This window comes from Salmo salar, chromosome ssa12 (genome assembly GCF_905237065.1).
Source record: "Salmo salar chromosome ssa12, Ssal_v3.1, whole genome shotgun sequence".
Lineage (NCBI taxonomy): Eukaryota > Metazoa > Chordata > Actinopteri > Salmoniformes > Salmonidae > Salmo > Salmo salar.
Genome location: NC_059453.1, coordinates 77,317,002 through 77,333,584, shown reverse-complemented (window position 1 = coordinate 77,333,584; position 16,583 = coordinate 77,317,002). Strand labels below are relative to the sequence as shown.

Sequence of the window (16,583 nt, the reverse complement as noted above, 5' to 3'; positions counted from 1 at the left end):
CTCTCTTGGACTAGAAACTCGTTCTACTTTTTGAAAATCACTCTTTTTTTAGGACCTTTCTTCTTATCTTTTTAACCACAGATCATAGAATCACGCTGTTTTCACATATGTAGACACTGGTTTGGTATGGGAAATGATGAATATGAAGTTGAAAAGTGGCGGTATTGCCCTTTAAAAGACTTCCACAAAAACGTTTGGTGACACTATTAGGATAGTAGTGAGATTTATGGGTGTTTTTCATCCCAATACTGTCTTGTAACTCCCACAGCTGGCCAGAGTCATGGAGGAGTACATGGACGACTACAACCAGATCAGCACCACCAAGATGAAGCTGGTGCTCTTCATGGATGCCATCCAGCATGTGTGCCGCATCAGCCGCATCCTACGCCAGCCCCTGGGAAACGCCCTGCTCCTGGGGGTCGGGGGCAGCGGGCGCCAGTCACTCACCAAGCTGGCCACGCACATGTGAGGCTCATACCTTCTATTTTATTAAACATCTGAAAGTATGTTACTGTGATAATATGGTGTTAATATGTTGTTTTACATCTCAGGTCAGACTATGAGTGTTTCCAGATTGAGCTCGCTAAGAACTACGGCCACACAGAGTGGAGGGAAGACCTCAAGAGCATCATGCTGAAGGCTGGCCTGCAGAATGTACAGATCACCTTTCTGTTTGTAGACACACAGGTGAGGACTTTTTCACAGTGTCAGCACTTACACATACCCAGTTATCGACATGTCCTCTAACCCTGTGTGTTTGACCTCAGATCAAGAGCGAGTCGTTCTTGGAGGATGTGAATAACATCCTGAACTCTGGTGACGTCCCCAACCTCTATGCGGTGGACGAGCAGGAGCGCATCCTGACCGCCATGAAGCCTGTGGTGCAGGACCTAGGCCAGCAGCCCACCAAAGCCAACCTCATGGCTGCCTACATAAAAAGAGTCCGCAGTAACATCCACACTGTGCTCTGCATGAGGTCAGTGTCATGGCACCGTACCCTTACATGTACAGTGCATTCGGAAAGTATTCAGAACCGTCGACTTTTTCCACATTTTGTTACATTACAGCCTTATTCTAAAATTAATTACATTTAATTTTTCCCTCATCAATCTACACACAATACCATGTAATGACAAACCCCCCCCCAAAATGGAAATTTGTGCTAATTTCTTACAAATAGAAAAAAAAATATCTCATTTACATAAGTATTCAAACCCTTTACTCAGTACATTGTTGAAGCACCTTTGGCAGCGATTACAGCCTTGAGTCTTCTTGAGTATAACGCTACTGTCTTGGCACCTGTATTTGGGGAGTTCTTCCCATTCTTGTCTGCAGATCCTCTCAAGCTCTGTCAGGTTGGATGGGGAGTGCAGCTTCACAGCTATTTTCACGTTTCTCCTGAGATGTTCGATTGGGTTCAAGTCCGGGCCCTGGCTGGGCCACTCAAGGACATTCATAGACTTGTCCCGAAGTCACTCCTGCGTTGTCGTGGCTGTGTGCTTAGGGTTATTGTCCTGTGGGAAGGTGAACCCTCGCCCCAGTCTGAGGTCCTGTGCGCTCTGGAGCAGATTTCTATTGAGGATCTCTCTGTTCTTTGCTTCGTTCATCTTTCCCTTGATCCTGACCAGTCTCCCAGTCCCTGCCGCTGAAAAACATCCCCACAGCATGATGCTGCCACCACCTTGCTTCACCGTACGGATGTGGCCAGGTTTCTTCCAGACGTGACGTTTGGCATTCAGGCCAAATAGTTCCATCTTGGTTTCATCAGATCAGAGAATCTTGTTTCTCATGGTCAGAGTCCTTTAGGTGCCTCTTGGCAAACTGCAAGCGGGCTGTCGTGCCTACTACTGAGGAGTGGCATCCCCCTGGTCACTCTACCATGAATGCCTGATTGATGGAGTGCTGCAGAGATTGTTATCTTTCTGGAAGGTTATCCCATCTCCACAGAGGAACTCTGGAGCTCTGTCAGAGTTACCATTGGATTCTTGGTCACCTCCCTGACCAAGGACCTTCTACACCGATTGCTCAGTTTGGCTGGGCGGCCAGCTCTAGGAAGAGTCTTGGTGGTTCCAAACTTCTTCCATTTAAGAATGATGGAGGCCACTGTGTTCTTGGGGACCATCAATGCTGCATTAATGCTTTGGTACCCTTCCCCAGATCTGTTCCTCGACACAATCCTGTCTCGGAGCTCTACTGACAATTCCTTCAACCTCATGGCTTGGTTTTTGCTCTGACATGCACTGTCAACTGTGGGACCTTATATAGACAGGTGTGTGCCTTTCCAAATCATGTCCAATCAATTGAATTTCCCACAGGTGGACTCCAATCAAGTTGTAGAAACATCTCAAGGATGATTAATGGAAACAGGATGCACCTGAGCTCAATTTCGAGTCTCATAACAAAGGGTCTGAATACTTATGTAAATAAGGTATTTCCGTTTTTTTATTTTTTTATACATTTGCAAACATTTCTAAAAACCTGTTTTTGCTTTGTCATTATGGGGTTTTGTGTGTAGATTGATGCGGAATTGTATTTTATTTGATCAATTTTAGAATAAGGCTGTAATGTAACAAAATGTGGAAAAAGTCAAGGGGTCTGAATACTTTCCGACTGCACCGTATATCTGCCTATCACGCCTACACTGTCACTGTTGCGCACACACTCCCTCACACACTCACCACCATGCACACACCCACCCACCCACCACTTTTGCTGCTGCCATACTGTTTACTATTATTAATCCTTCTACCGGTCACTTTCTCCTAATCCCCGCCTTCATGTACAGTACCAGTCAAAAGTTTGGACACACCTACTCAGTCTGGGGTTTTTCTTTATTTTTACTATTTTCTACATTGTAGATTAATAGTGAAGACATCAAAACTATGAAATAACACATATGGAATCATGTAGTAACCAAAAAAGTGTTAAATAAATCAAAATATATTTTATGTTTGAGATTCTTCAAAGTAGCCACCCTTTGCCTTGATGAAAGCTTTGCACACTCTTGGCATTCTCTCAACCAGGTTCTGGAATGCATTTCAATTAACAGGTGTGCTTTTCTAAAAGTTAATTTGTGGAATTTCTTTATGCGTTTGAGCCAATCAGTTGTGTTGTGACAAGGCAAGGGTGGTACACAAGAACTGCTCAAATATGCAAAGAGAAACGACAGTCCTCATTACTTTAGACTTCAACATTTCAAGAACTTTGAAAGTTTCTTCAAGTGCAGCCATAAAAACCATCAAGCACTATGATGAAACTGGCTCTCATGAGGACCGGCACATGAAAGAAAGACCCAGAGTTACCTCTACTGCAGAGGATAAGTTCATTAGAGTTACCAGCCTCAGAAATTGCAGCCCAAATAAATTCTTCACAGAGTTCAAGTAACAGACACATCTCAACATCAACTGTTCAGAGGAGACTGCGTGAAACAGGCCTTCATGGTCAAATTGCTGCAAAGAAACCCCTAATAAAGGACACCAATAAGAAGACAATACTTTATTGGGCAAGAAACACAAGCAATGGACATTAGACCTGTAGTAATCTGTCCTTTGGTTTGATGAGTCTAAATTTGAGAGTTTTGGTTCCAAACTCTGTGTAGGTGAACGGATGATCTTGGCATGTGTGGTTCCCACCGTGAAGCATGGAGGAGGAGGTGTGATGGTGTGGGGGTGCTTTGCTGCTGACACTGTGATTTTTTATAAAAATTCAAGGCACACTTGAATTCTGCAGCGATACGCCATTCCATCTGGTTTGGGCTTAGTGGGACTATCATTGTTTTTCAACAGGACAATAACCCAACACATCTCCAGGCTGTGTAAGGGCTATTTGACCAAGAAGAAGAGTGAGGGAGTGCTGCATCAGATGACCTGGCCTCCACAATCACCCGACATCAAACCAATTGAAATGGTTTAGGATGAGTTGGACCGCAGAGTGAAGGAAAAGCAGCCAACAAGTGCTCAGCATGTGGGAACTCCTTCAAGACTGTTGGAAAAGCATTCCAGGTGAATCTGGTTGAGAGAATGCAAAGAGTGTGCAAAGCTGTAATCAAGGCAAAGGGTGGCTACTTTGAAGAATCTCAAATATAATATATATTTTGATTTAAGAGTTTTTTTGTTTACAACATTATTCTATATGTGTTATTTCATCATTTTGATGTCTTCACTATTATTCTACAATGTCGAAAATAGTAAAAATAAAGATGAACCCTTCAATGAGTAGTCCAAACTTTTGACTGGTACTGTACATATCTACTTCATATTCTCCAGTATCCCTGCACATTGTACATTTTGGTACTGGCACTGACCCTGTGTATAGCTTTCTCTCTTATTTGATATTTGTCATGTTTTCTTTATTATTTATAGTTATATTTGTATTAGTTATACTAACTGCACTGTTGGGAAGAGCTTGCAAGGTAAGCATTTCACTGTTCTTGTGCATGTGACAATAAAACTTGAACTGAACTGCTCACTCACAGCATCTGAAAGGTACAGTAAAGAGATCAGCTAATGACTTGAACCTCTACTAATTTCTCTTTACCTCTCTCCACCCATTTTTTTTACCTCACTTCCATCTCTTCCCACTCTCCTGTCCTCACCTATCTTCTCTCCACCTCTGTTCCTCACCACGCCCCTCCTCCTTGCCTCTTTTCCTCCTCTCCCCATGTCTAGTCCGATAGGGGAGGTGTTCCGTGCACGGCTCAGACAGTTCCCGTCTTTGGTGACCTGCTGCACTATAGATTGGTTCAGTGCCTGGCCAGAGGAGGCCCTCCAGTCTGTGGCTGCCTCCTTCCTCTACGAGCTGCCAGAGCTGGAAGCCAGCCCCACCGCAATGAAAGGCCTGGTGAGGAGAAACAGAGAGTGTTTGTTTGTGTTCTCGTCTCCTGCCAGCCTCCCCTCACCACTGTTGTGTCCCTGTCTAGATTATGATGTGTATGGAGATCCACCAGATGGTAGCCAGGAAATGTGCGCAGTACCTGGCTGAGCTGTCCAGATATAACTATGTCACGCCCAAGAGCTATCTGGAGCTACTCGCAATCTTCTCCTCTCTCATCGGCCGCAAGAAACAGGAGCTTCACAGTGCCCGGCAGCGCATGAAGACTGGCCTGGACAAGGTGAGAGGAGGGACCCTCAATGCCACAATTTTTGTATCTAAGAGGTAGTCTTCTATTCTGTGTCTTTTGCATCGAATGTATTTTGTATGTTGCTTTAAATGTGTGTCTGTGTTCACATGGAACTGCGTTTAACCGTGTGATTTTACTGTGTGTCTGTGTGTGTCTGTGTGTGTCTATAGCTATTGAGGACAGCAGAGGATGTGAGTAAGATGCAGGAGGAGCTGGAGACGATGAGGCCTCTGCTGGAGGAAGCTGCCAAGGACACAGTGATCACCATGGAGAAGATCAAGGTAACTTAGACCAGGAAACCTCATCAGGCTCTTCAAACGCCTGCATATGCTGTATCCTTTATATAGCACGTGTTACGCACGTTAATCTTGTGTGTGTGTGTGTGTGTGTGTGTGTGTGTGTGTGTGTGTGTGTGTGTGTGTGTGTGTGTGTGTGTGTGTGTGTGTGTGTGTGTGTGTGTGTGTGTGTGTGTGTTGACAGGTAGACACTGTGGTTGCAGAGGAGACCCGTACGGCGGTGCAGGCAGAGGAAGCCAAAGCCTCACAGAAAGCATGTGTGGCCGGGGCCATCGCTGAAGATGCCCAGAAAGACCTGGATGAAGCGCTGCCAGCTCTAGACGCTGCCCTCACCAGCCTTAAGTCTCTCAACAAGAACGACGTTGTTGAGGTGACATTCTTTTGCCCAGTAATGGTTTATGGATGTACTTGTACTTTTGACTTGTAGTTTTCCTAGATTGCTCTGTACTCTGAGGGCTGTTGTACTGTATGTAATGGTGTGACTGGGGCTGGGGCTCTCCAGGTGAGGGCCATGCAGCGCCCGCCCCATGGGGTGAAACTGGTGATAGAGGCTGTTTGCATCATGAGGTCCATCAAGCCTAAGAAGGTGGCCGGAGAGAAGCCAGGCACCAAGGTGGACGACTACTGGGAGCCTGGCAAGAGCCTTCTGCAGGACCCCGGGAAGTTCCTAGAGGGCCTCTTCAAATTTGACAAAGTATGTCAGTGTCCTGAGGACACGTTATCCCAAACAAAGCTTTTTACTTTCCTTCAGTTTAAAGGGAGCTTTTTGACTGGAATCATTTTGGCACTGATCTCCTCTATAGGAAAATATCCCAGACTCCGTGATCAAATTAGTGCAACCCTACATTGATAATGAAGAGTTCCAGCCAGCCAACATTGCCAAGGTGTCCAAGGCCTGCACCTCCATCTGCCAGTGGGTGCGAGCCATGCACGTGTACCACTTTGTGGCCAAGGGTGTGGAGCCTAAAAGGGTATGAATATATTTGCTTTAAATGCTGCCCTCTCTTGTATAACAAGACTATTGCATCTGTATATACACTATTTGTGTGAGTGTTGATGTGTGTATCTTTCATTCCTGTGCGTGTTCGCGCAGAAAGCTCTGCAGGAGGCCCAGGAGGACCTGGCTGCGACCCAGCTCATCCTGGACGATGCCAATGAGAAGCTGGCACAGGTGGAAGAGGGCATCGCAACGCTGCAGGGCAAGTACCATGACTGTCTGGCCAAGAGGGACGAGCTGGACAACAAGTGCCAGCTGTGTGAGAACCGCCTGGTCCGCGCAGACAAGGTCAGAGAGAGAGAGAGGCGGGGACAAAGCTTCTGCATTGCTAAGCTGGGTTTCTGTATAGCACTTTGTGACATCTGCTGATGTAAAAAGGGCTTTGTAAATACATTTAATTGATTGATTGAAAGCTCACTGATAACAACACACATATTTGTGCTGGCTTGGCAGGTGCAGGACAAATCTAAAAGGATATAGAGGCCAGACCATACACTGCTTGACTTGGGTTGCAAAGACTTTTTACAAAATTACCAGATTTAAAAGAAATCTGGGTTATTAACGGGTCATTTTGGTAATCTGTGTACATTTTGGTAATTTAAACTTGAGTAATATACAGTTGAAGTTGGAAGTTTACATACACCTTAGCCAAATACATCTAAACTCAGTTTTTCACAATTCCTGACATTTAATCCGAGTAACAATTCCCTGTTTTAGGTCAGTTAGGATCACCACTTTATTTTAAGAATGTGAAATGTCAGAATAATACTAGAGAATTATTTATTTCAGCTTTTATTTCTTTCATCACATTCCCAGTGGGTCAGAAGTGTACATACACTCAATTAGTATTTGGTAGCATTGCCTTTAAATTGTTTAACTTGGGTCAAACGTTTCGGGTAGCCTTCCACAAGCTTCCCACAATAAGTTGGGTGAATTTTGGCCCATTCCTCTTGACAGAGCTGGTGTAACTGTGTCAGGTTTGTAGGCCTGCTTGCTCGCACACGCTTTTTCAGTTCTGCCCACAAATTTTCTATAGGATTGAGGTCAGTGCTTTGTGATGGCCACTCCAATACCTTGACTTTGTTGTCCTTAAGCCATTTTGCCACAACTTTGGAAGCATGCTTGGGGTCAATGTCCATTTGGAAGACTCATTTGCGACCAAGCTTTAACTTCCTGACTGATGTCTTGAGATGTTGCTTCAATATGTCCACATCATTTTCCTACCTCATGATGCCATCTATTTTGTGAAGTGCACCAGTCCCTCCTGCAGCAAAGCACCCCCACAACATGATGCTGCCACCCCCGTTCTTCACGGTTGGGATGGTGTTCTTCGGCTTGCAAGCCTCCCCCTTTTTCCTCCAAACACAACGATGGTCATTATGGCCAAACAGTTCTATTTTTGTTTTATCAGACAAGAGGATATTTCTCCAAAAAGTACGATCTTTGTCCCCATGGGCAGTTGCAAACCATAGTCTGGCTTTTTTATGGCGGTTTTGGAGCAGTGGCTTCTTCCTTGCTGAGTGGCCTTTCAGGTTATGTCGATAAAGGACTCGTTTTACTGTGGATATATATACTTTTGTATCTGTTTCCTCCAGCATCTTCACAAGGTCCTTTGCTGTTGTTCTTGGATTGATTTGCACTTTTCGCACCAATGTACGTTCATCTCTAGGAGACAGAACGTGTCTCCTTCCTGAGCAGTATGACGACTGAGTGGTCCCATGGTGTTTATACTTGCGTACTATTGTTTGTACAGATGAACGTGGTACCATCAGGTTTTTGAAATTGCTCCCAAGGATGAACCAGACTTGGTGGATTTGTTGGATTTATTTAGATTTTCCCATGATGTCAAGCTTAGAGGCACTGAGCTTGAAGGTAGGCCTTGAAACACATCCACAGGTACACCTCCAATTGACTGAAATGATGTCATTAAGCCTATCAGAAGCTTCTAAAGCCATGACATCAGTTTCTGGAATTTTCCAAGCTGTTAAAAAGGCACAGTCAACTTAGTGTATGTAAACTTCTGACCCACTGGAATTGTGATACAGTGACTTATAAGTGAAATAATCTGTCCGTAAACAATTGTTGGAAAAATGACTTGGGTCATGCACAAACTAGATGTCCTAACCGATTTGCCAAAACTATAGTTTGTTACATTTGTGGAGTGGTTGAAAAACGACTTTTAATGACTCCAACCTAAGTGTATGTAAACTTCCGACTTCAACTGTATGTATATATATATATGTGTGTGTGTGTATGTATATATATATATATATATATGTTGTCCATGATTTTCTGGTAGATAGAACATATGGTTCAAGAGAAAGTAGCAGTGCTTAATTTGTAAATTGGGTGCCGGAAACAAAAAGTTAGCACAAGAGGAGGGTGACCTGAGGAGCTCTGAGGTACTGGAACACATTGAAAGAATCGCCTTTATAATAAAACATTGCATGCATATCATCATATTTGTGTAGTGGCATAGAGAAGTAGAGTAGGTAGAGGCACTTGCAGAGGTTGCACACATGGGAAAAATGTGGCCTGTTATAAACACATTTCATGCAATTCTATGCCATTTTACATGGCTGCCGACTTAAGTTGAATCTTTTTTTAATACTGCAAAAATTATTGAAATGACAGATGCCTTTTACATGGACTAACTGAGAATGAGATCAATTAAAAACAACCTTGTCTTGAATCCATGAATATCCTAGGCCTAGGTGTGAACAATATGAGGAGGAAATTATAGTCCTAAAAAAGCTTTCCACTTTCACTGACTCACCCAATGATGCACAGCTCACTCACCGGTGATGGCCGATGCGCTCGTGCCAAAAGCCTATCTCGCTCGTTTTACTTTGTAAAACAAAATGCTGTTCACGCAATAGGCCAATTTGGAAGTTGATTAAATATGTTGGTAGCCTACAGACACATTAGAGTCTTCTCTTTTTACCAGGAGCCATTTGCATTAAAACCCACGATTGTATTTGAAATATTGCGAAAGGCCTGTTTTGGCTGTATGCTGTTCACTGACAGATTTGCCGCACTTTACCGAATGAAGGCGATGCCTTGTGACTGGGCTACACACAATCCACAGCTAGGCTATTTAAAGAAAAATAAGCTATTGATCTCTAGGTTACGATGTTGTGCAAATAATAAACCCGGGCCGGCCAAACCAGAATCAATTCTAGAATATCAGGCACGGGCTAAAAAAAAACATTTTCACATTTACTTTTTTTTAGGGGGCAGCAGAATTACAGAGGAGGCAACTCAAATTAACTCTGACCACTTTTATTTGAATCTTTACATTTCAGACTGATTATTTTTTTCATGCCTCGAGAAGTACTGGATCCTGGCATATAGGTTACGTAACGAAACAGTCCAAAACGGAGAGTTGACTGATCCTTTTCTGGCAGGATCTGGCTCAAAGCACTGCAAAATAGCCTAATTAATGAAAAAACATCAAATGACTTTTAATGTAATTGCAATTAACTCTTCCAACTATTGACTTATTTCACAACTGCCACCAGTTTGGCCCTGCAACATTTGCAACAAAGATATGTTTACAAACAGTACTTCAAGGGCGACTCCACTTCCTGATTTGGCCACGTTTGGTTTATTAAGAAATGCTAGCGGCTGTGACTGAATTCAAACGTGAGTTGGTTTCGAGGTGTGGTTTGATGTGGGTGTCTGTTGTGTGTGTTCGCAGGTGGGAAGAGTAAGCCAAATTATTTTTGCCAATTAGATTCATTCGGCTGGTGTGCGACTGTGGCAAAATTGGTTTGATTTTGGATAGCCTATCTCTGGGGATAGTTAGAAACAGTCAATAAATTACACAATGTAAATTGCACAATATAGTCCTATTGAACATCTTTTAGGTGTCTCATTAAATGATTTCAATATTTGTATATTAATTTCTACAAATTAAGTTGATTAGGGTTTTTAATTCATTGAAATTTGGAGCTATTGACATTTTAAAATATTGTACATTGTGTAATTTACTAATGGTCCATAACTTGCCCCATAGGGATATTGAATGTCAAACCAAATTGGCCATTAAAATAAACCCAACCCATGGAATACTGTTACAGTACCCTTCATTGAGTGACATATCATTTTTTTCCTATCATCTCGCAAATCTCCATTTTGGACGAGACTGAATTATCCTATTTACACTTTGTAGTAAATTTTGACACTAGAGTAAATGTTTCTGACTCATATCGATGCCACATAGGCCATTTTCAAAATGAGAAGTTGTTTTTTAGGGGAAGTCACTCTTTAAATAAAATAATAACTTGTAAAAATATAAAGGATATTCCCTGTAGAAACAGCAACGTATTCAATTTGTTGATGGGTGATACTTAGTATAATGTTTCACAGCTTTGTGATTCTATTTTCCACATTAAAAATATTATATTTTATTATTTTATATATTTTATATGTTATTAAAATGACCTAAAATCCTTGGAAGTAAAAAAAAAATGATGTGAGTTTACTGGTACATTTCCAAAATTACCAGTAATATTCCCCACTTTGCAACCCTACTGTTAGCTGTTACACTGTCACTTTGTTCTTTTCATTTTACACATGTTTTTTTTCCCGCTTCCAATGTAATTTCTGCAATTCCCTATTTATTTACATCAGACATAACTCAGTGTTGTCTACTGTGTCTGTGGGTGCTGATGTTATGAGTGTTGTGTGTGTCTCTCCAGCTGATTGGAGGGCTAGCGGATGAGAAGGTGCGTTGGAGGGAGACCGTGCAGCACCTGGAGTACATGGTTAATAACGTGTCAGGAGACGTGCTGCTAGCAGCAGGATATGTGGCCTACCTGGGACCCTTTACTGTGAGTGCTGCTCTGTTGTGCTACTGTTACATGTATGTGTTATGCTGTGGTATTAGTCAGAGTTTTGTCACAGTAAGTAGTGCTTTTAGGTATTTTGTGGAGAGAATGACCCATGGATGACCATTGTGTTGATTTGGTGTGCTGTCTGTATATGACCTTGTCAGGGAGAGTACCGGGCCTCCATGGCAGATGAGTGGCTGCGTGGCTTTAAAGAGCAGGGGGTGCCCCACACAGAGGAGCCCAACCTCATTAGCACTCTAGGGGACAAGGTCAAGATCCGCTCCTGGCAGGTCAGAACCCCTCACAACACTACTAGCACAGATGCAACATAATATTCTATGTCAGAAGACTGACCCAGGGTGTCAAATAATATAGCAATGTAAAACAATCCCAATATCCCATTGTGTGCATGTGTGCGTATAGATCACAGGGCTGCCTAAGGATAACCTGTCGGTGGAAAATGGTGTGATAACACAGTACTCTCAGCGCTGGGCTCTTTTCATCGACCCACAGGGACAGGCCAACAAGTGGGTCAAAAACATGGTGAGAATGTTCAGCGATTCCTGTGTACTGGTCTGATTCCAAACATAGTCCACAGAGGGAGCCATAGAGCTAATACTCTCATTATCCACAACCATTACTGCACAGCTTTAGATAGTATCTTTAGAAAATAGAGAGAACCAAAATGTCCTACTTTACATTGTGTAAGTAAATGTTGTTTTATTTCAGCATCTGTATGTAATGTGAGACACCTGTATTTAAAAGGGGATATGGTCATATATTTCCTATGTATATGCAGAAGCTATTGGTTAGACATGATGGTTGAACCCTGCTTCGTTCTTCTTCTCAGGAGCGTGACAATGGATTGGACGTGATGAAGCTGAGTGACCGGGACTTCCTGCGTAGTCTGGAAAATGCCATTCGCTTCGGGAAGCCTTGCTTACTGGAGAACGTCGGAGAGGAATTAGACCCTGCTCTAGAACCCGTCCTACTGCGACAGGTCCTTGCCTAGGGCACATAACACGTCGATATGACTCAGTCAACACACAATAAAGTCAACTCATTGCAGTTGTTGCTTGTTGTTGCCCTCAGACGTTCAAGCAGCAGGGCAGCACAGTTCTGAAGCTGGGAGACGCTGTCATTCCCTACCACGATGACTTCAAAATGTACATCACCACCAAGCTACCCAACCCACACTACTCCCCTGAGATCTCCACTAAGGTTACCCTCATCAACTTCACCCTGTCCCCCAGGTATTGTGCTCACCCACCTTCACTTAGACACTGGCCCCTACTCCCTGGCCGGTTGACTTCTGACCTGGTGTGTGTGTGTGTGTGTGTGTGTGTGTGTGTGTGTGTGTGTGTGTGTGTGTGTGTGTGTGTGTGTGTGTGTGTGTGTGTGTGTGTGTGTGTGTGTGTGTGTGTGTGTGTGTGTGTGTGTGTGTGTGTGTGTGTGTGTGTGTAGTGGTCTGGAGGACCAGCTGCTGGGTCGGGTGGTGGCTGAGGAGAGGCCTGACCTGGAGGAGGCTAAGAACCAGCTGATAGTGAGTAACGCTCGTATGAAGCAGGAGCTGAAGGAGATAGAAGACCAGATCCTGTTCCGCCTCAGCTCCTCAGAGGGAAACCCTGTGGACGATGAGGAACTCATACGGGTGCTGGGAGCCTCCAAGATCAAGGCCGGAGAGATCCAGGTCAGACACGGGGAGCAGTGTAACCACCACACTTCAACTTGACCCCTTTGGATTTCCCAAAATAAGGCTTTTACGTGTTATTTCCAAGTGTATTTTTACCTCTGCCCCTTTGTGAAGAACATACTGTTACTGTTCAATCAACTGTTGAGTCGTTGATGTGGCACTATGACCATACAAAGGCTGATGTCATTGTCAGGCCAAAGTGATGGTGGCTGAGGAGACAGAGCGGGACATTGATGCCACTCGTCTGGAGTATGTCCCTGTGGCTGTGCGTACTCAGATTCTCTTCTTCTGCGTATCGGACCTTTCCAACGTGGACCCCATGTACCAGTACTCCCTGGAGTGGTTTTTGGGCATCTTCATGTCGGGCATTGCCAACTCCGAGAGGGCAGGTAAAGATAACTCACACACCCACATAAATGTAGACACACATACTGTATGTGTATGCATTTTAGGACAACCCTTTCACAACTGAATGCTTAACTGCTAACATCACAGCAATGTAAAAATCGTGGCCAAACACTTTTCTGTAGCATGTATCATTAAGCACCAAAGGTAACGTGAATATATCCAACCCCCTTAATAAACTATTTTCCCATTGTGTTGGCCCTGTGTGTCCCTCCCAGACACGGTGGAGCAGAGGATCATCAACATCAATGAGTTCTTCACCTTCAGCCTGTACAGCAACGTGTGCCGCTCTCTGTTTGAGAAGCACAAGCTCATGTTCGCCTTCCTGCTGTGTGCTCGCATCATGATGAATGAGAACAAGATCGATATGGTAGGAGGAACTGGTGGTGTTTAGTGTTTGGTCTGTATTGTTGTTTTTAAAGTGTATCTGTGCTCATAATCTGTTTGTGTTCCACCTGCCAGTCCGAGTGGCGGTACCTGCTGGCGGGGGGCATGCCCCAGCAGCAGCTGTCCAACCCTGCAGTGAGGTGGCTGTCTGAGCGTGCCTGGCAGGACATCTTGGGCCTCAGCGCTTTGCCCACCTTCAACAGCCTGGCAGACAGCTTCCCCAAACACATGAAGGCCTTCAAGAGGATATTTGACAGCAGCGAGCCAAACAGGTCTTCACACACACAAATACTTTCTTCCAGATTCACAGAGATGTGCTGTATACACACACGAACACAGAAGCTACATTTTTTATAAGCACAGCTAGGGTTGTCCTGATACCCATATCGCAATACCACAATACTTGATTTTCCATGTCAAAAAAGAAAACACCAAGCAGACTGAACTTTATGGTCCTATGTAAACTATTGTGTACTATAGCCAAGAAATATAGTCCGCTTCATGTTTTGTTCACTTGCCATGATACTTCTGATTATCGTGCCACTGATATTGTGCCTGCCAACCCTTCACTCTTAGAAAAAGGGTTCCAAAAGGGTTCTTCGTTTGGCTGTCCCCATAGGAGAACCCTTTTTGGTTCCATGTAGAACCATCTTTTGAAAGGAGTTCTAGATTGAACCCAAAAGGGTTCTACCTGGAACCATAAAGGGTTTTTCAAAGGGTTAGCCTATGGGGACAGCTTAAGAAAGCTTTTAGGTTCTAGATAGCACCTTTTTTTCTAAGAGTGTAGACACAACACATGCTAGTTTTCAGTGTGTTAATAGATACTGCAAATTACACCTACTCTGACTGCTGACTGGTGTCCGTGGATGTGTGCGTGTGTGCCTAGGGAGCCGGTCCCAGGGGAATGGAATACCCAACTGGACTCTTTCCAGAAGCTGTTGATACTGCGCTGCCTGAGAGCTGACCGCATGACTCACGGCCTGCAGGACTTTGTTGCTGCTCAGCTGGGCCAGCGCTTCATAGAGCCACAGGTGCTGCACTTTTGCCTTTCTGGGTAGTGAAGACATCCTAAGTTGCATTTACCTCAGTGCCACTGTCAATGCCATCTTTGGTATGTTGTTTTGCCTTGTATCCAACTCAGTGTAAACACTTTGCCACCAGGTTTATTCTAAAGCCATTTGGCTTAAATATTTACAATATAAACTCATCAGAGTTTTTCCCAATGTAGGTCACCTCATTGTTTATTTGATGTTTCTCATACCTCGTTCTGTACTGTACCTCTCTCTCCTTACTCCCTCCCTCCCTACCTCCCTCCTTCCTTCCATCCCTCCCTCCTTCCTTCCATTTCTCCCCAGGCATCAGATCTGTCTGTTGTATTTAAGGAGTCGTCCCCCTCCACGCCGCTCATCTTCGTCCTATCTCCCGGAACCGACCCTGCCGCTGACCTCTACAAGTTTGCTGACGTCATGAAGTTCTCCAAGAAGATGAGTGCCATCTCCCTGGGCCAGGGGCAGGTCAGTAGGGCCTGGGGAATGCCTGGGAAAACTCACTCCTCCCACCCACGGGACATCCCACTGGAAATTAATCCTCCCAATGAGGTCACTCTCATTTGTCATGCTAAGAAAAGCTTAGTCTCCCCACCTCAGTGATAATTACCAGTCTATTTCTAGCCAGAGGACTAGGACTCTGTGTCCTGTATGTATCCCCTTCTAAAGACGTGCTACATTCACCATCACCATGAGTGCAAGCCAGTCTGAGAAATAACTGAGACAGACAGAATTAATCCTAGGCTCAAAATCATGATGTTTGAACCGAAGCCTTGTGATATCTACAGTATTTCACTGTCATGTTGGTATCATCTCGAGACCTCTGTGCAACTGGTCCTGTGTGTTGTGGTTGTGTGTCAGGGTCCCTGGGCTGAGGCCATGATGCACAGTGCCATGGAGAGGGGTAAGTGGGTCTTCTTCCAGAATTGTCACCTGGCACCCAGCTGGATGCCCTCCATGGAGAGACTCATTGAGAACATTGACCCAGATAAGGTGGGCTCACCTAGAAGAACACACATCCACACAAACACACAACTGAAGCTATACAGTAAAGCGAGATGTAGAAACCTTTGTCACTCTTAAACCTGCCAACACCCTATTCACACCTCTTCAGGTACACCGGGATTTCCGTCTGTGGCTCACCAGCCTTCCCAGCAACAAGTTCCCCGTGTCTATTCTACAGAATGGCTCTAAGATGACCATCGAGCCTCCCAGAGGCATCAAGGCCAACCTGTTGAAGACCTACCTAAGCCTGAATGATGACTTCATCACTACCTGCACCAGGGTCTGGCTCCTGTCACTCCCATACTATACTGTGTACTACTGTATTGTGTAATTCAAGTGGAAAACTACATACCCAGACCCCTCGTCTAACGCTGTCCCCTGTTCCTCCTCTCCTCTCCAGGCTGCAGAGCTTAAGTCCCTGCTCCTGTCTCTGTGTCTGTTCCACGGTAATGCCATTGAGCGCAGAAAGTTCGGCCCACTGGGGTTCAACATCCCGTATGAGTTCACTGACGGTGACCTGCGCATCTGTATCAGCCAGCTCAAGATGTTCCTGGATGAGTACCAGGACATCCCCTATAAGGTGGGGAAGACTCTCTCTCTCTCTCTCTCTCTAACTCTCTCTCTCTCTCTCTCTCTCTCTCTCTCTCTCTCTCTCTCTCTCTCTCTCTCTCTCTCTCTCTCTCTCTCTCTCTCTCTCTCTCTCTCTCTCTCTCTCTCTCTCTTCCTTCTCTTCTAGCTTCCTTCTCTTCTAGCTTTTCCTTTAGTATTTCTCTTTTCATCTCCCCTCTCCTTCTTTATCT

General features: G+C 44.5%; 1 protein-coding gene across 2 annotated transcripts in view; it reads left to right on the top strand.

Moving 5' to 3' along the window:
- Positions 1-16,583, top strand: part of dnah1 (dynein, axonemal, heavy chain 1) — a 57,651-nt gene that overhangs the window by 31,118 nt on the left and 9,950 nt on the right. For both annotated transcript variants that reach the window (XM_014133372.2, XM_045691785.1), the window contains 24 exons: positions 269-465; positions 552-687; positions 768-976; positions 4,668-4,839; positions 4,919-5,110; positions 5,290-5,400; positions 5,600-5,785; positions 5,918-6,109; positions 6,219-6,386; positions 6,509-6,700; positions 11,116-11,247; positions 11,412-11,537; positions 11,671-11,790; positions 12,098-12,247; positions 12,340-12,500; positions 12,712-12,937; positions 13,134-13,329; positions 13,564-13,715; positions 13,808-14,004; positions 14,619-14,763; positions 15,088-15,246; positions 15,640-15,771; positions 15,893-16,063; positions 16,184-16,363. In XM_014133372.2, the coding sequence (XP_013988847.1) occupies positions 269-465; positions 552-687; positions 768-976; positions 4,668-4,839; positions 4,919-5,110; positions 5,290-5,400; positions 5,600-5,785; positions 5,918-6,109; positions 6,219-6,386; positions 6,509-6,700; positions 11,116-11,247; positions 11,412-11,537; positions 11,671-11,790; positions 12,098-12,247; positions 12,340-12,500; positions 12,712-12,937; positions 13,134-13,329; positions 13,564-13,715; positions 13,808-14,004; positions 14,619-14,763; positions 15,088-15,246; positions 15,640-15,771; positions 15,893-16,063; positions 16,184-16,363 (4,002 nt within the window). The remainder of the gene's footprint in view (positions 1-268; positions 466-551; positions 688-767; positions 977-4,667; positions 4,840-4,918; positions 5,111-5,289; positions 5,401-5,599; positions 5,786-5,917; positions 6,110-6,218; positions 6,387-6,508; positions 6,701-11,115; positions 11,248-11,411; positions 11,538-11,670; positions 11,791-12,097; positions 12,248-12,339; positions 12,501-12,711; positions 12,938-13,133; positions 13,330-13,563; positions 13,716-13,807; positions 14,005-14,618; positions 14,764-15,087; positions 15,247-15,639; positions 15,772-15,892; positions 16,064-16,183; positions 16,364-16,583) is intronic.